Here is a 20,294-nt window from a genome sequence, read left to right as displayed (position 1 = left end):
GGATATTTTGCATTTCCCTTAGAGCTACAAAAATCTAAAAAAAAAATAAATAAATAAATAAAATTTATGAATGTATCAAAACCCATATTTTTTCTGCGTGTTATGTAAAGCAACTAAAATAAAAATCTGCACACTTTATCTTCAAATGACCTATAGCTTCAAATGACCTTTAATCTCTAGAAATTTGAATTACCAAATGAAGATTTTTGTAAATATTAAGCTTTTTTCAACTTTTATATGCAGTGTTCCTCAGATTTACTAGTTATCAGCATATCGAAAAGTTTTCGAACTTGCATTTGAAAATTATTCCTCTTAATTTTTTTACAATATTTTAAAAGCTCAAATTTCCATTTTCCTTCTCTACCTCTTTCACAGTACTAATAAAAACATAAAAACTAAAACCGGAAAAGCCACACTAATCACAAACAAGTAAAAAAAGAGCGTATAATACTGTATGAGCCGCGGCTCATATAACTTTCAGCCACTACCCGGTGGTGGCCTGTCCTATTGCGTTGCCAGACGCACGATCATGGCTAACTTTAACCTTGAATAAAATAAAAACTACTGAGGCTAGAAGGCTGCAATCTGGAATGTTTGATGACTGGAGGGTGGATGATCAACATACCAATTTGCAGCCCTCTAGCCTTAGTAGTTTTTAAGGTCTGAGGGCGGAGAGAAAAAGTGCGGACAGAAAAAGTTCTGACGGACAGACAAACAGCCATTTTAACAGTTTTCTTTCACAGAAAACTAAAAAGGCACGGCTCTAAGTACCTGTACGGCACTACATAGGAAGCTGCAAGATAACGTCTACCTAGCTTCATTCCCAAAAACCCGTCAGATGTCAAGGGGCAGGATACCGTAGGATAACATCTATACCTTCTTTTTCACTAAGGCCCTTCAGATATCAAAGGCAACTACTGAGCAGCAGGGTCACTGAAGTCTTTCATGTACCCCCTTAGAAAACGCAGCATGTCTCCAGGCCAGAGAAGAACCTCAAGAAAAGGGAGGTGCTCTTTCTTTGCCACGAAGAGGGAGTTCTTGTTACGGACATGCCTTTGTTACCGTCAAGACAACTGTAACAGTCTCTGCTTTTATGAGGTTTTGGGATAAATAAATCGAAATATTTACATTTGAGATGCTCCTTTCTTTGTATACAAAAAACTTTCTTGAAACTGTTTAAGGTTTCCAAATGACACAAAACCAATGGGAATGGCTTACTACTTCTGCTGATACGTTGTCTTAAATAAGATAATGTGTAAGCATAACCATAACCGTAGACTAAGTAAAATTTGCAGTATGAAGACCGCCATATTTTCAACATCCAATAGCATCGGTTAAGACTATAAAAATAAGTTTTACTTTCAAAGACATAAGAATACTAAGTGCTTGCAGACAAGCCATTCCCCTCATGTTAAAAGTATGTTTACATACTGACACAGAATCCTTGTATGACTTTAATACTGTTATCTGTCAAAGTCCGTCGGAACTGGGAACTTCATACATTATCTTGAAAAGCACCAAGGGCAACTTGCAAAGTCCGGGGAGGGGGCCAACTTAAAATTAAAAATTAAAAAAAAAGGTATAATGTAACCCGAAATAAATCAATAGCCTCTTAAAAAACTGGGAATAAAGGAATCAAAAACAGAAGAAGGTAGAGAATTCCAAAACTTGAATGTAGGGGTACAGTAGCAGTCACTAAATACGGCAAATCAGAGACTGCTGACCTCCACACTAAAGCCTCTATAGGACACAAACCTTTCTTTTAACTTGACCGAATTCATTTAATTAATGAATCTCTAAGGGTGAACCGCAGAGGGAATTAGAGAACGAACAAGAGGGAAACGTCAAAAGGGAACTAGGATTTATTGACGAACTTAGTACTAAGGAAAATACAAGAATCCTCTAGTACAAACCGCAATGAATATCCTTTGTCATGTGTTTATAACGATAATCTACGTGTAATGAATTATGTCTATAGTTGCCGTCGCTCAGCCCGTAGTCAGTCTCTCACCACTGGCTCCTATAAAATATACAATACGAAGGTGCCTTAAGCTGATCTTCAGGACGGTACATAATGGCCCTATGGTCGACCTTTTCTTATATTACCATTTTTTTTTTTACCTCCAATAAGGATCACTCCAGCCCAAGTACATTCAATATTCTTCTCGGAAATCTCAAAGATTTAAAGAGAACTCTCAATGTTAAGCATGTAAGGTTAACGACCTCTCCGCACAGCATTCTTGTGTTCAATAATTGATTTATGATTACTGCGGTGGAGAAAACAAGGCTTATCTTCTTGAACTTGAAAGTCCAAAAATAGCCACTGAAACCATTTGCATTATGTTACCTTTGTGTGTTTCTTACATATGTAAATACTCTCAATTAAATCGACAAAAAATGCTTCTTCGCCCACCCAACTACGTCCCTCAATTATGTACATCTATTAACGCTCAAAGTCGATGTGCAAAAGAGCAAATACATGAAAATCTTGCAGTACAACATCAGTAAACTTATATAAAATATTTAAAAAGTGTACCATTTTTTGACAATCAATACAATCCGTACACTTAACGGCATTACGTCGAGATATTTGTACAGCGTAAAAATCGTTCTGATGGGATTATATGAGACACTAAGCACCTCACACCTATATAGATCGAATAATTAAGTAGTCTTGTGAGATATTAAAGTTCTGGATTTAATATTGTCCATAATTTCTCCCTGCCACTTCCTCATTTGAAAACCATCTAACGGTTTATAAGACAGAGGTCATATAATTCGAATTTTGTCAATCGCTCATATAAAAAGAAATTTAAATAAGTGGCATACAAACTATTTTTCAAACTAAATCACATGATGATCGCGAAATGATAAACGGCAGAATTCATATCTATAAAAAAAAAACACTGCACGATAAAACAAAGCTCCTGCAGTCCCTGACAGTTATAACCTAAACAGGCATATCCTTGATCCCCAAGTAAAACCGGATCTCTTCCTTGTAGCGCCACTAAAAAGAAGACTATTTTGAACGGTCTCCTCAAGTAGTAGGCAAGTCTACTTTGCATGATTTCTGAAAGTGGTAACCAAAGACAAATTGCCAACCACCATGGATCCATCATCAATAAACCTCTGACCGAAGTCCAAGCGAATAACAGTAATTTGAACTGTCACGTATCACATCTAAACAATACAAAAGCATACCCGGCATTTCCAGAAAATCAAATTCTACCAATAGCGGACTGCGTACCATCGCATCCTTCACAAGAATGCCGCTCACCTGATAACATACGAGGGTCGGCTTCCCTAATACATCACACGGAAACCGCACCGAGAATACCATCGTAACACGAGTTTCGAGTTTGGCAAATCATAAAGTCAATGCATTTCCCAGAAATCTATTTGCATGAATGTTACGAAAAGAAAATGGCCGTTTTAAACAGAAAGATTACACAGCTGGAAGCGAAAGGCGAATCTCCTCCAGTCAGACCTCCTGGAATTCTAGGAAATTTAATCTATATATATTCAAAAATCGCCGACATAATACGGATAGCTAGTTGCCCGTGCGTGAATAGATATTAAAGATTAATAAGCAGTGACGGACCGACGTCTTTCTCATGCGAGTTGCAGGCAATTTGTGGCTTCTGTCAATCAAATGTAAATCCTGGCTGCTTTCTTTCTAATCACTGGAAAAAAAAAAAAAACACCGCCGGGCTCTTAGTCAATTACACGCAAAATCAACGCCGAATCTGGCAGTCACGACCAAAATCATTGTTGGGTTTGGCAATTCACAAGCGAATTTACACTTGGCTTCGGTCAATCACAAGCGAAAGCAACGAAGGCACTGGACTGGACTAAAAATACTCTAGGATCACGACATTACTAAATGTCTTTGTGTGTGGGGGTGTGAACGATTCTGTATTCTAAGAAACCAGTCTTTAAATATACCAGGCAATGAGTGGTACAGAGTAAAAGAGCAATCCTGAAAGGCATGCTATAAAATGTTATAAACAGTAACCACTGGAAGATCTGGCACTAACAACAAATCTTGAAAGTAACATAAAATGCCAAGATAATAAAACGGAAACAACTAACAAAGTATAAAAGATAAAACTGCAAGGCACCACATTCAAAAAGGTTAGAATGGAAGAGTTATAATGAGACAATAAAATAAGGAATTATCTGGCGGCTACGCCAACTGGAAGGAAGATAAAACCAGTCATCTAAACCACAACGCCACTAATGCTCATAAGATGCTATGCTCATAAGTTTAAGAGAACCTGTAGTAATAAATCTTTCCGTCTTTCAATCTTCAGCTGCGAACCCTTTTGGACAGTCAACAGACTATAAACCCAAGTTTATTGACTGTCCATACTCTCCATAAATGTTTTCAGTTGAAAATTTAAAGAAAGAAAGATTTATTATTGCAGGTTCTCTGCTGGCGTCTCCTTAACTCAGGTGTATCGGTTTTATTTTCTACTCCTTCATATTTATCTGTTTATCCGCTTTTCTCTCCCTGCAAGCCGATTTCCCTTTGGAGCCCTGTTGTGCTCCAAAGGGAAATCAGCTTGCAGAGAGGGAAAAGTTATAGTAAAAGTTGATAAATGGATATATATGGGGAAACAGAAAATAAAACTGATACACCTGAATTCAGGAGACGTCAGCAGAGAGCAGGAATGAATTTGCTTCTCGCTTAAACATCTGGAGATCAGAAGATTTCACAAGTGCACAAGGCAAACTATTCCACATTTAGCTATAGTAAAGATAAAACTCCTAGCAAAATGAGTAATTTGATAGGAGTTTTTTCTGACTCTGATTGCAGTTTTCAATGTAAGCAGATATTTGTTTATTTTACCTGTAATGCAACTATACAGTTCTCCTTAACATGGAATAACCCCAGAGAAGAAACATGACAACAGCCACTGCTTCATTTATCCTTGTAACTGCAGGATCAAGGTATTGAAAGCCTCCAAAACATTAGCCGTTTCAATTGCATCTACAGAAGACCATCTTGCACTGGCTTTCTCACCTCCTGGATATTAATGCCCTTCGGTTAAAATACCTCTTAAAGCCTATTTACCGCCATGACTTCAAAATTATATACCTTTCCACTAACATACTCTCTCTACATGATCAAACTATCTCAAAACACTGATCCAGCTTTTCAACAACACTATCCGCTCGTTTTCAATTAAGCCAGCCTCGTGCTGGCACGGGCTCTTGCTCTAGGGCTGCCCATAAATTGCTAACCTTTTTGCCGCTTCTCTGTATCAACAAATTTCCAAACCTAATATTTCTTGTTCCACATTTACTGTACAAACAATTCATTTCAACAGATTCAACTTTTCTGTTAGTTTCATTTGTATTCAAAATCATCCACTCCTCACTTCCATAAAGGCGAACTGGCTCAACAATCCCTTCATACATTCTAACTTTGGCTTTCAGACAATCTTATTCTCTCCTAAATCTTCTGCATAAAATCCAATACCTTCCTTGCTTCACTTACTCTGTGATTCATCTCTTTTCTGATACAATAATCATCAAATGCATTTAATCCAGTATATCAACATTCAAACCGTTTCACTAGTCTTCGTCGTTTTTCTTCATTATCCCCGTAAAAACGGCATCATCTGCAAATATAAGCCATTCCAAACAAAATTCGGAATATTTCTTATCACACAGTAGTACATCTTCATCCCCTGTCTTTTCCCAGACTCCTAGCGACAATTCATCCATATAAGATGTTTGACAGACTTGAAGATAAGCCAAACATTGGTCTCATACCAACTTTTAACATCGAAGCAGGTAATCTTTTATTTACATAATCTAACACGCATCACTTTTATCACTGAAATTTTTAATCAATCTAAACACACCATCTACTCCATACATCCAAAGTGCCTCCAAAATTCTATATTCAGATTTTTTTTCTAAGTCCATGTACACAACATATTAGTTTTCTTTTTTCATGCTTCTAACACAACTTCCATAAAAAAAAAAAATCTCTATCTACAAACCACCTCTCTTCTCTAAACAGCAACTGCTCTTACCCAATCTCTCCTTCTATAACCCGCCTTACTTTCTCAATCAAATTCCTATCATATTCCTTCCCTAGTAAGGTAAGCGATGTTATGCCCGTATAATTCTTGTAATAACAACTATCACCTTCATCTACTGAGAAATGAATAATCATTTCTCACTATCACTCCTTCTGAATCTTTCCTATCATCCAGGGATCGTTACCTTACTCATCCTGATCAGCTTCTTCATCACACTTTCATCATATTACTTGCAATTCCGTCAACTCTTGGTGCCTTTCAATTCTTCTACCTTTTAATTTCCCTCCCTATACTCCACACACACACACAATCTTAAATGTATACTAGGTCAGTGAGCTTCACCGGGGAGAACCTGTCACTACCCATGGCTTACTTGTAACATCTCTCAGGCACATGACCTCCACCTATACAAGCCAGTATATCACTTCCTTGCAAAACCCCACTCTTTTTTTTTTCTTCCAATTTCATTTTCCTGTTTCCATCAAGCCTATGTTCTAAAGTCATTAGAGTTACTGCCCACCTGGCCTCTACATGACGAAACAAATAAGGATTTAGTTATTACATGCTTTGTGATAATTTGAGTTATACTGCAAGATACTCGCAGGGCTTTCCATGGTAGGGATTAATGATCAATAATTTCTATTATTCACGAAGGAATATAAAAATATCTCGACAAGAAGAACATTATGGTAAATCCGTAATTGGTGCCTGATTTATGGCAATAAATAAATAATAATAATAAATAAATAAAAATAAATGAATAAATAACAATTAATAAATAAAGATAAATAAATAAATATAAATAAATAAAAAATAAACAAAAATAAATAAATATAAATAAATAAATAAACTATCAACACCAAGGAGATCATTCCAAGTTGAAAGTTTGCAGACTGACCTTTTTTTCACTGGATTCCTGAAAATGCACCAATGAAACCAAATTAAGCAGGAAAATTACACGTAAATTAACTATTTCCTCTAACAGTTGTGGTAAGATAATGATCCTTCAATTAACTTGGGTCTGTAATTCACATGCAATCATTCTCTACGCTTAATAGCCCATTTACTTCACACTGTGACCCCTTCCCAACCAAAACAGAACAGAAAAAACATAGTTCTGCTTACGTTTCTTTTAAAGCTATAAATTTCCGTGCAAATCTAAGCCTTACAAAATCTATATCCAGCATATTGGGGTATAGCGTAATCGATACAACAATCAGAACGGTTTTTTTTTTCTAAAAATCATCAACAAATTTTATCCATACATTATTATAGTGAAGGCCGGCAGTATATAAAATCAACCCCCTTCATTGAAACAATACAAAAGAAAAATGGCAAGTCGTGGAAACCATAAAAACCTGAGTTAAAGTCGTGAAGAATTTCATGTCTTTTTTTCAATACAGAGAACTTCATGAATGATGTCGGCAGACGAAGAAAAACACAAGATAATATATACGCCAACAGCAAACAATCAGGATTTTCTTCTCCGTTGCAACGCCAGATACGTACGAGTCAATCAGTCGTCCGTCAACCATAACAAACAGTAAGACTCGCCATCAAGACGTTTACGCCACCTGAGGAAGAGTGGGTGTTAGTGAATGCCTGCTAGTGCCAGCGAGTGTGCGTGGGCGTGGGTGTCCGTGGGTGGGTGGGGGGAATGTTCCTCGCCCCTCCCTCCCGCATGCGTTGGGAGGGGCCCTTCGAGAGAATATAAAGGAGAGCAGGTGAGCTTGCAAACCCACGTGGTGGTAGGTCGACCTCCCGTTAGCACCGACGAAGTCGTGTTTACCCGTTCGGCCGTTGGCTCCTGAGGTTATTGCAGTCGTTTTACCTTCCAGTTCTCACCCGGCGAGTTGAAGCGAAGCACCGACGGCAATAACAGTCAGTTGCGAAAAAGAACCACCAGTTCAACGAACAGAGAAAGCATTAAACAAGAGTACTAAAGACTTTTCCCAACTTTCCCAGAGGTCATCGCCTTCAAACTTTCCAAAACCAACGTCTTCTCCGTGGTCTTATGACGTGTATTTTCGGGGACTTTAATGAAACCAGTTGAAGTGCGTGTATGAAGAGAAACGTTTTCACGATTAACAAACATTTTCAACTTTGAAAATTAGGACTGGCAAACGAAAATCGACCGAGAACCGAACAGGACACTGAAGTGTAGAACGTTGTCCGTCAGACTGGAACAGAGATAAATCTTATAACTGCTGAAAACTATAAGTGACAATATGATGAAGGTGAGTGTCTACCTGCAGGAAAAAAAAAAAGTTAACGAATGACAGACCCCTGTCAAATCATGTAACGTAATTGTGTTAAGGTTCCAATCATCTCTTAACCGATTATTTGTGAAAGCCTAAGACCAAAAAATTATTTTTCAAAATTATTTAAATAATTTATGTGCGCCAATATACAGAACTATAAAAACAAATAAAAATCAACATACGACATCGATATATATATATATATATATATATATATATATATATATATATATATATATATACATATTTATATATTATATAGGTATATATTTATATATATAGTGTATATGTATATATATATATATATATATATATATATATATATATATATATATATATATATATATATATAAACCAAAATAGCCACGCAACGTCAGTGTGTGTATATTCTTACTATTCGTGTTAGGCTTCAATAAGACAGGATGATTTAGATTACAGATTCTTCAATTTGCAAAGTACAATTTACCAAGTACTAGCTTCTGAGGACATTCAATCTTCTTCATTAGGTACCGATGCATTCCAGTGCATCGGTACCTGATGAATAAGACTGTCTCCGAAAGCTAATACATGGTAAATTGTGCTTTGCATATTAAAGAATCTGTAATCTAAACAATACTATCTTGTTGAAGTCTAACACGATATATATATATATATATATATATATATATATATATATATATATATATATATATATAATATATATATATATATATATATGTGTGTGTGTGTGTGTGTAGTTGTTGTAGTTGCTGTTGCTAAATGTAAATTACCACTTTTGACAAGCTAGCACAAACATACACAAATATATATATATACATATATATATATATATATATATATATATATATATATATATATATATATATATATATATATGTGTATGTATATGTATATTTATATATATATATATATATATATATATATATATATATATATATATATAAAACTACACGCCATTTTCCCTTTAGACAGGGTAACACAAGGTGGTACCCTCCTGCTTTCAACATATTCATGGGATAAGGTTACTAACCCCACACCACACGGCTGGGACGTCTAGGGGGTTTATGCGTTGAAGGAGTCTGGCATTCCTGGACAGTCATTAATCCAAGTAATGACCAGACAAAACGTTGTTTCACTTTGCTCATTTATATATGTGTGTGTGCATATATATTAATATATAATATATATATGTATATATATATATATATATATATATATATATATATATATATATATATATATATATATATATAGTATAGTAATGCCAACATCTGTCGATTTAAGCTTAAGTAATGGTTTAGGTACCTAGTGGTTAAAACTGCTTATATATGTATGTATGTATATATTACATGTGTGTGTGTGTGTGCGTGTGTATGTGTCGAACTGTACGTATATAAAACCTCATACCAATACATTATAGTACTTTTAAACACAGTTATAGAAATATTACAAAGGAAATGACGATAAGAACACGGGAATATATAACACCAACAGTAATAAAAGTTTTCATATTTATTAAAATTATTATTATTATTATTATTATTATTATTATTATTATTATTATTATTATTATTATTATTATTATTATTATTATTATTATTATTATTATTATAGCAATGAACTAATTCCTGAACGTTTTATGTGGTAGTAATATGCATTACACGACTGCTATTCCTAACAGCAAAATAAGAACAGTATTAAAGAATTAGGGTTTTTTCCTCTCGTGTCAAACGCAGGACGAAAACAACATCCGTCTTCAATTAAGCACAAAATCCTCATAAACATCCATCTACGAAGAAACGAAGATATCCAACACTGAAACAGACTAGAGATTCTGTTTCCCAAACTACATAAATTTAAATGACAAAAAAAAATCTTTTAAACAAGCGAGAGGACAATGTTAAAGAGCATAAAAACAGACTACAAATGCTGTCTCTAGGAAGAACCGCACTTAAAAGGAGAGAGAGAGAAAAAAAAAACACTTGTAAACAAGCAAAAATTCCACCTATCAACTAGGTAAACAAAGTTCAAGAACAATGAGCAACTTCAAATTCTGCCTCTACCAACGAACACGCGAAAGAGGAAAATTCACCAAACACACTAACGAGAAAAATTCCACCTTTCAGAGATCAAAAATTCCACCAATCGACATGAAAGACAAACTCACAAACACGATGATAGAGCAATCGAATCTCATTGAAGACGTTTTCGTGTTTGAGATCACAATACATTATTGAAACATGAATCCAATATTCATTCATCAACAGCAGCAACTGCTGCAGGCAAATAGTTACCCAGCAAGAGAGAGAGAGAGAGAGAGAGAGAGAGAGAGAGAGAGAGAGAGAGAGAGAGAGAGAGAGTACTCTCCCAATCAGTATGCATGAATCAAAGGGGGAAACTTTTTTTCTGGTTATTTTTCATTTCCTTGTTGGATGAGTCGGTAGAGTTGTCGGCTAGCACGCTGCTAGGCCCGAGTTCGCGTCTCCGGCCGGCCAATTTAGAATTAGAGGAATTTATTTCTGGTGATAGAAATTCATTTCTCGTCATAATGTGGTTCGGATTCCACAATAAGCTGTAGGTCCCGTTGCTAGGTAACCAGTTGGTTCTTAGCCACGTAAAATAAATCTAATTCTTCGGGCCAGCCCTAGGAGAGCTGTTAATCAGCTCAGTGGGCTGGTTAAACTAGGGTACACTTAACGTTATTTATCTATTAACATACGGATATACGAAATGCTAGGGTTTCAAACATCGTCTTACATAGAAATATTACACAATGAAAGAATCAGATTAATGGCTTATTATTATAAATATATTATTAAAAGATAAAACAGGCAAGTTAGATATGTAAACAAATTTCAAAAACATGAAAATGATCAAATAATGAACATATCCTGACGGGAAAGTGCGAAATCAGTTTGGTACCATCAAAGATTAAGCAGGATTTGCTCGTTTTCATGCACGAGTGGCCTATTTAGTTTGACCAAAGAAATGAAAAAAGCTTCAGAATTCTCGACATACTCTCGACATACAAGTCAAGCACGGCCTTACACTTGCGCCATCGTTAAACTTTTCTACGCGTTTAAAAGCCTGTATACAACAAACAAATAGAAAAAAATGTCAATTGCTAAAGCGGGAAATATAATAGATACTAATCTCCTGAATAACAATAATAATAATAATAATAATAATAATAATAATAATAATAATAATAATAATAATAATAATAATAGCAAAAAGATTAAAAGTCAAGTTCGGACAAGAAATGGGAAGATGTGGTCTCAGAAAACGACAAATATGGTATTCATTACGATGAAACATCAAGAAATAACATATCTCATTTTATGAATCTGGATTATTTGAGGCCTCAACTCAAAAAAAAAACCATAGTTGAATTTTTCATATACCAAAAATTTCTCATTTCAAATCATATTTTATTCTTTCCCCTATGAAAAATAGCCCTCCTTTTTTCTCTCTGACAATTTTAATCTTTCCCTTCCATTTTGGTTCTACATTTTATTTCAAGCACCTGGCGACACCCCGTCCCAAGGGGAGAGACATCCGGCGGAAGTAATATTTGTTTGCCGATGTTCCTTAATTAAAAATCATACTGCAATCAAACTTTTCCCTATACAGTAAAAGTTAAGTATATCTTAGTTTAACCAGGCCACTGAGCTGACTAACAGCTCTCCTAGGGCTGGCCCGAAGGATTAGATTTATTTTACGTGGCTAAGAACCAACTGGTTACCTAACAACGGGACCTACTGTACAAGCTTATTGTGGAATCCGAACCACATTATGACGAGAAATTAATTTCTATCACCAGAAATAAATTCCTCTAATTCTTCATTGGCCGGTCGGAGAGTCGAACACTGGGCCAACAGTGTGCTAGCCGAGAGCTCTACTCACCCCTCCAATGAAGAACATCGCTTTACAGTAAAAGACCATTACAACTCATATCTGCTTTCTTCAGAAGGAAAAATTATTCACCATGAGAGAGAGAGAGAGAGAGAGAGAGAGAGAGAGAGAGAGAGAGAGAGAGAGAGAGAGAGAGAGAGAGATAATATTTGAGAAAAGGCCAGTCCAGTACAAGAATAATGGAATCAATTAACGGGAACAAAAGAAGAACAAAATAACGACGTAAAATCACAGACAAAGGACCTTGTGGATAAAGTATAAGAAGTTTACGTGGAAAAAAGGATAGAATTTAGAAACTGACAAGCGAGAACGAATGAATGATTGAAGATGGGGATTATTAAATAACAACACAAAGGGGGAAGAGAAATGAAAAAAAAAAGAAAAAATCGCCAAAATAAATTGAGCTGTCACAGATCTGACCCTCACAAGCAACAAGTAAATTGAAAACGCGTGAACGTAGTTAGGGTAGGTCAAAGGTGGACAGCGAATAGCAAGGGAAAATAAAATAAATTATTTTATCCCGAAGTTATATGTACAGTACAGTAAATCAAATAACTATCTTTTTCTCAGCTCTTTGTAAGACTGCGTGATCAATGATTAAACTCGCCTATTGCAATCTATCGTCAGTTAATCATACTCCTAAAAATAATTCTTCAGTCTACCTGAGTGCTACTCGTTGTAAATAAATTTATTCATGACGGGCTATTCTTAGAAGCATGAGCCCGTGCTGGAGCAAGGCCATCTTAATCTAGCAAAAACAATAAGTTCTGAGAAAAAAAAAAAAAAAAAAAAAAATTCATTGTGTTTTTCTGCACGAAATTATCTTTCACAAATTATTTATTAAGTTTCCCAACCAAAACAAATTTTGGTGGTGATTCAAGTTGATCCATAAAATATAACAGCAGAATCTGCTCTGGTCGTTCATGAACTGCAACAGAGAGATAGCCTGCGACTGCTTAGCATTGAACGTTTCGCAGATATAAACGTTCGCTAATTGCCATTTAATATTCGAGCTTAAACAGTTTGGCACCAATGGCTGAAAGCAACGTTTTAAAACAATTTTACTTCCATTTCAGTCTGAAAATTGTTTTTCAAAACTATCCACCTTAACGCACTTCTTTTACCTTGACGAAATATGCAGTTTCGTTCAACCTTAAAAGAAAATCTACAGTCATATTCCAAGGTACTTTCTATGTAAAATGAAAATAAAAACGAAACTGTCTTTCACGAACCGAATTGAAGCTATGTATCTTTCAGTCAAAAACATGTTCGTACACATTCACACATACACAACGCACGCTAATTTAACAATACACTCAATTAAGTTCAGCAATAAATTAAAATCTATGCAACGGAGGAAAGAAAACTCTGATACATCACGTAAATAAACAATAACGACTACAAAAACTACAATTACAACATTTCGCGCTGTCTCCATCTTCGGTAGGGACCATGTGCTAATCATAATTAAGTGCTCGTTTACACAGGCTCTCTCAAAACTGGATAATAAAAAGTCACACAAGGCTGTGGTCCACCACAATCAACTAACCAGCGGGTGTATAATTCACAGGGGCATAATGGGGAACACAAGACTGATGCCAGGCCAAACACTTGATGTTTTACTTTCCTTGTTTAAAAACTACATAATACCTGTCCTCGTCTACGTTGCTTAGAGTATAATTATTGATTCACACCAGACCTCTTAATCCCTTTTACACAATACAGGACTTACGAGCAGTCTTTAGGGTAAGGGTCCATGCTGGCATAAGCGAGCTTCATCTCAACCAACCTCCAACCTGCCCTCTGCCAATGACAAAGATTCAGCCCGAATCACAAGCATGAGAGCCTGTCTCCTGAATTACATCCTTAAGCTAGGTACGAGTAATTACGGCGCTGCAAAATGTGCACGAATTATAAGGACAGAATAACAACTAAACATGTAGGGCACTAGAGAACAGGAATAAGGTAAAGATAAAAATTTCAGTAACTGCAAGTCGTCAGGGATTAAGAATGCCCCATCATGTGTAATATTACATGTGTACTAATATTACTTCAACACGAATAAAATTCCAGAAAAGTACAAATCCAAAGATAAAAAAAAAAATGAACGTTGCAGGTGGTGTTGGCAGTGACCTATAAAGATCAAAAGAAAAAGACGTTGCCTGGAAAAAATAATAAATTGAAGCAGGCGTAAACCCATACTCGGATAAAAAAAAAAGGTGCTACAGGAATCAAAGAAATGAATCTTCGCCGTTCTTTAACGAACGACACAAAGCGACCATTTCCTACTGAGAAAAAATCCAATTCGTTAACTTTTCCACGGAAGCAACCCAATCTCGCAAACGAGAAAAATATGGAACTATGATTAAAAGAAAAAATCTAGGATCAGGCTATACCATAGTCCCAAAAACGAACGGGAAGACTAAGAAAATTTGGGAGCCCCTCCAATGACGGTGGTCTCAGGTGCCTGATCACGTTTAGTCACTGTTTTTATCTTTCTCTCACTCAAATCAAATTGGTTTCTACCTCTCAAGATTAAATTAGTCTGCCTGTCTGTCTGTCTGTCTGTCTGTCTGTCTGTCTGTCTGTCTGTCTCATGGTCAAATACAGTACATCTCTCTCTCTCTCTCTCTCTCTCTCTCTCTCTCTCTACCAATTATAGTTTATCTCTCTCTCTCTCTCTCAAATATATATATAATGTCTCTCCCACGATCAAATATAGCCTAGTTTCTCTCTCTCTCTCATGATCAGATACATTCCATCTCTCTCTCTCTCTCTCTCTCTCTCTCTCTCTCTCTCTCTCTCTCTCTCTCTCTCTCCCAGTCACATGCGTGCACGGGCACACACACACAACCAAATGCAGCTCTCTCCTCTCGTGATCAAATATAGAATTTTTATTCCTAACAAACTGCCTCTCCCTAGGCACGGTTCAAATTCCGCCGAATGGGGTGGTTTATCCCAATCTAGAGTCGACAAACAATCTATGACACTAACAAATGCAGTTCATCTAAATTAGACGAAATATTTTTATTCCGTTCCGCGAAAACGCTATTGGGCCTGCCCACTCATCCTTGAAAAGATTGGATGGAAATTAATGTACACAAATTTGTATGCAACGCTACATGGAGAGTTTACTGAAGTAACCTATCGAAATAGATATTTTTTTGCAATACCTGAGTTACAGTACTTCAATGACCTCTGATTGATGAAAATGCTAATTTCTCTCTCTCTCTCTCTCTCTCTCTCTCTCTCATACACACACACACACACTCTCTATATATATATATATATATATATATATATATATATATATATATATATATATATATATATATATATATATATATATATATATGTATATGTGTGTGTATATATATATATATGTACTGTATATATATATATATATATATACTGTATATACATATATATATGTAATATATAAAGTGTATGAGTGTGTTCTTACCACTGAGATAATGTTAAATACTAAATTACAAGTAGACATGACGAGAATGTTCAGCAAAAATGAATGATCAAACAACTATATAACAATATAAATATGCAGTATACCCCTCGGCAAAGACAACAGCAAACTAATAAAAAAATAACTCTTCTTATTACAGATGACTTATAGCCTGGTTGCAGTGATACTAGCAACAGCAGCCATGGCAGCGGAACAGCACGCTAATGAGGAAGACTCCTGGCTACCATCTTTTCCCAAGGCGAGACCAGCACGAAGCCTTCACAACAAAGATTGGGTTGCCCATGCCTGGCAGCCGGAAGCAAATCCCCTGACGCCTTCCACTCATCAACGGTGGTCCGCAGATGAAGATGTAAGGGATGTTGCTTGGGAAGCACAAGACCCCTTAGGTGCAGCTTTACAATTTGAACACGGAAATCTAGATGAAGATCTTGCCAATTCAGAAGAATCGATGCTTGAAATAGTGCGACAGCCACCCAGTCGTCTTGGGTCCTTAGTAGATCTTTACAAAGACGTATTCCACGGACTGAGCCCCTTCGTTGCTAATCCAGAAAACCAAATTCTCCCAGCCAAACCAGAACGTCGCTCTGGACTGAGTTCCCTTGAGGGTATTCCAGAAAACCAGATTTTACCTGCTAAACCAGAACGCCGCTCTGGACGTAGGCCAGCTGCTTGCAGGTTTGGGCCATTTGGATTGGTCTGCTGGAATGCTGCAAGGCGAGGTGCCGTGATGCGACAACGTTCTACCCAGTATTCCCAGTAGTAGAGTCCCTTAAAGTTCCCCTTTGCTCCAAAACAGAGCATAACTACATACGCTTCTAAGGTTATTTAAATGATCCTACCAAGTACCGTACTTTATATGACTTTCCACGTTTCAAAACTACATATCTGACAATGATACATAATCACATCTGCACTTGAACCATTATTCTAACGAATTACCCTTTTCTTGGGTGCTTTACAAAATCATCCTCCTTACCATAAGCACCAATTCATGATACCCAAAGTCTTTAACGTACAGATAACTACCTCTATACTACATTGCTGCATATAAAATCCTTACCCTACTTCTATTCTTCATAAATTAAAAGGAAAAAAAAATGTCACATGTCTACACCACCAATACACTGCTTTTCAATGAGTCAGTTTTAAGAGTATTTCCTTCATCAATAATCACCTCTCAACAAAATCCCTTACATGGACCTGAAATTGCTTCAATATCATGCTCCAGCTTTGGAAACTTCATGTTTTTAAGCCTGGGAAGACAAACGCACTGTGTCTTACTTGAATACATGTCAGAGTATTCTTGTTTTTTGCCAGTTTCGACTGAATAATAAATATGTCCTACACTTGAACTATTTGTTTCACTGACTCCTAACTCTCCTTGAACTGTCAAGACGTAAAATTTTTGTCTTAATTTGCATGGCAAAAGGAGCTCAAATGTAAAATTTATAATATTCCTCAGCTAAACAACAAAAGTAAAGTGCTCATTATATTTGTTTAAGCAGCAAAAGAAGTGGAATGCAAAAAATAATTCATAAGCAACTACTATACAAGTATAGCCAAAGCCATAATTCACAAGAAAATAAATTAGAGATTAATGTACGGTACTGCATCCAAGTAAATTCTAAATTATTCTCAGCTTAATCCCTATTCGAGGTCGCTCTTTTAATGAACCTTTCCCAGGTGTTTCTAATTTGTTTTGGAAGATCTTTTAGACAGATGCCCTTCTTGACTCTAACCCTTCCTATCCAAGCCTGGACAGATGAATGGAACAGGTTAGAAAAAAATCCTGTTTGTCAGGACTGTACTAAAGAAATAGCAAATTCAGGACAATTTGCATTTTTCCTAGGTATACAAACCTCAAGCCTTTTGTATTGCTATGCTTCAACAAAAGCTAGTCTGATCATTGAAGCTTAGTAACAAGGTACTTAACTAGTGGCAAGAGAGGGAGGGAGGGTACCAGCCATTTACTTGACAATCAAAATCAGTTTTTCCTTCAGCAGCAAGGACAAATGATAAGTTTCTTAGTGGGAGGATTATGATATAAGACTGCATGTTTATATATCAAAGAAAAATTAAAATGAACATTTTTTTACAACTTGTTCCTACCAGGCTACAAACCTTCCTCAATTATACAGAGGCTCAGTCCTTCAGTGGGAGGTACTGTCCAAAGAACATGGCTGGTGCTGTTCTTCCCACCCAAAAAATACCCGACTCCTATTTATGTGACCGAGCAGGGGATGGATGACCCCTGTACATCCTGGTGTATGTGATGATGAGGTTCTTAGGACCCTAAGCCATAGCTTTCTCGTCTCACTCTAAGGGAATTTGGAAGAACCTGTGTTTCCAGTGTGTAACAGGAATACCAGCTCAGTAGGTAGCTATCAACATAATTAGACTCAAGGATAATAATACCAACCACCTTGTTTCAAGGATGATGGAGGGAGTCACATCTATCAATACTTGTATGTCAGAGATAGGATGCTCTGTTGAGAAACTCAGTTACAACTGGCCAGGTCTGTGCATACATAGCCATGGATTGCTAAACAGAAAAGAGAAGGGGAAAAAGGAGGCACCAGTCAACCTTCATTCAACCAACCTTATGCCACCCATGAACCTTTAGTGAAGATGCCTTTCTGTCCTATGAAGCTCAGGCAGCAACATATGTTGAGCATCCACCACACGTCTTAAGGAGAGGGTGCCCAAGGACTTGAGTGATGTACATGCAGTAAAAAAAAAAAAAAAGAGGTAAATATTGTCTGGTGGTGCCAGACATTTGTTCTCAATATCTGTCTACCAAGAAGTTCTTAAACCCCAAGGATGGAGCAGTGCAAGCTATTATTCAGGGTATATGGAACCATCATCATTGACCAATTACTCATATGCTAATTTGACAGTGTTCTTGGACTCCTCCCTCTTGTGCCTGCCAGTGCAAAATAAAAGTCCTCAACACTCAGGCCTATGATGTCAAGTTCTGTCTAGGTAATAACGTAAAATTCTCACTGGGCACAATAGAATTTTCTTGGTCTTAACCCAAAGCCACAAAGGAAAGGGACTGAAAAAGTTCACAAATTTTTTGTCTCCAACTGACAGGTCCTGGGTCTCTACTGCAAACTGAGGAACAAACAAGAAATGAAAGATATCCCTACCCATCTATGTGTCACACAAAGTGAAGCTCACCTACTCTCTATGCCAATGCTAGGCTAGCAAGAAGATGATCTTGAGCATGATGCCACTGTCTGAAGCCCCTCAACAACAATGACAGAAGTTGGCACAGTTCATCCAGTAAACATCTGCTGTAGACCTGTGATTTGTGCCTGACATCCCAGCCACAACTCTGCAAGAAAGACCTTTTGTACAGGAGCTCCTGGATAGTCATAAGTTAAAAAGTGCAAGCAACTCCATGGACTGGTGGTACATCAGTAAATGCAGCTGCTGAAGCAACATGGGGCATTGGGGTAACTGTGTCTGCACCTTGAGGAGAAGGTACAGCAGATAGGAAAACCATCTGGCCTGGGGCGAAGGTACAGCAGATAGGAAAACCATCTGGCCTGTGGCAAAGAGTCCAGGACATGTCAGTTTCACTGTCAGCCAAAACCTCTTCTCATGTTGATTCAGTAGCCACATCTGCTGCGATACCGCCAGTCCATGGAGTTGCTTGCAATTTATGACTCAAGACTATCCAGAAGTTCCTGAGAGTGAGGTTTTCTTGCATAGTTATGTGTACAATTTCAAGTACCATTCACAAGTCTACAGCAGATATTTACCCGGTGAAGTGTGCCATCTTCTGTCGTTGTTGTTGTGTAGCTTCAGACAGGGCCATCACACTGAAGATTGTCATCTTGCTATCCTTAGTATTGGCAAAGAAAGTATATGAGTTTCCCTTATTGTGGCAAACAGTTGGTTAGAGATATCTCTCATTCTTGTTTGTTCCTGCTTTTGTGGTGATGACTCAGACCTTGTCTGTTCATGACGAATGATTTAAGAACATATATGAGTTACGATTGGCCAAGGGGAAAATCATCATGTGTAAGTGGTGTTCACAAAGTGTTTTAGTCACACCATTATAAAGCCACAGGCCACTGCCATCACAGAACCTCCTTTCACACACTGTCTGACGTAAAACTGGTGCTGTGACCAGTATAAATTTGGTGGCAGTGATCAGTGTGATTATTATTATTATTATTTTTATTTTAAGGTCCCAGTGCATTAGGTGAGTAGCATATAGTTCAGCGGCACAACAGAGTTAGCAAAATTTGTTGAACTGGCTTGGGAGAAGAGTTTATAAGGGCAAAATGTAAGAGAGTTTGTGTATGAACAACAAAACTTAGCTCATACAGAGTGACTGAGAGAAAGAGGCTGTAACAACAAGAAGCTGAGAGACAGAGGAAATGGAAAGGCTGATGTTGAGGGAAAGGCAACCAGCCCTAGCCTCTCTAGTCACTGCAAAGCCAAAATTACCAAGATTTGATGAAAAGCACAATGACACAGACAATTTCTTTAAAAGACTTGAAAGGTTCCTGAGAGCCAAGTCTAGTGCACATGGATAAGTGGGTTTTTTTCAGTACTGTATGCCTTGTG

General features: G+C 36.9%; 2 protein-coding genes across 2 annotated transcripts in view; one reads left to right on the top strand and one right to left on the bottom strand.

The window, feature by feature from the left end:
• Nucleotides 1-20,294, bottom strand: part of LOC136847412 (uncharacterized) — a 654,742-nt gene that overhangs the window by 628,621 nt on the left and 5,827 nt on the right. The gene's annotated exons all lie outside the window — the stretch shown is intronic.
• On the top strand, nucleotides 7,796-17,065 carry LOC136847403 (uncharacterized). The gene is made up of 2 exons (XM_067119044.1): nucleotides 7,796-8,293; nucleotides 15,853-17,065. The coding sequence occupies exons 1-2, from the start codon at nucleotides 8,285-8,287 to the stop codon at nucleotides 16,471-16,473; spliced, it is 630 nt and encodes a 209-aa protein (XP_066975145.1). The 5' UTR covers nucleotides 7,796-8,284; the 3' UTR covers nucleotides 16,474-17,065.

The sequence above is a fragment of the Macrobrachium rosenbergii genome, chromosome 16, assembly GCF_040412425.1.
Source record: "Macrobrachium rosenbergii isolate ZJJX-2024 chromosome 16, ASM4041242v1, whole genome shotgun sequence".
NCBI classification, from domain to species: domain Eukaryota; kingdom Metazoa; phylum Arthropoda; class Malacostraca; order Decapoda; family Palaemonidae; genus Macrobrachium; species Macrobrachium rosenbergii.
This window is presented reverse-complemented; position numbering and strand designations above follow the sequence as displayed.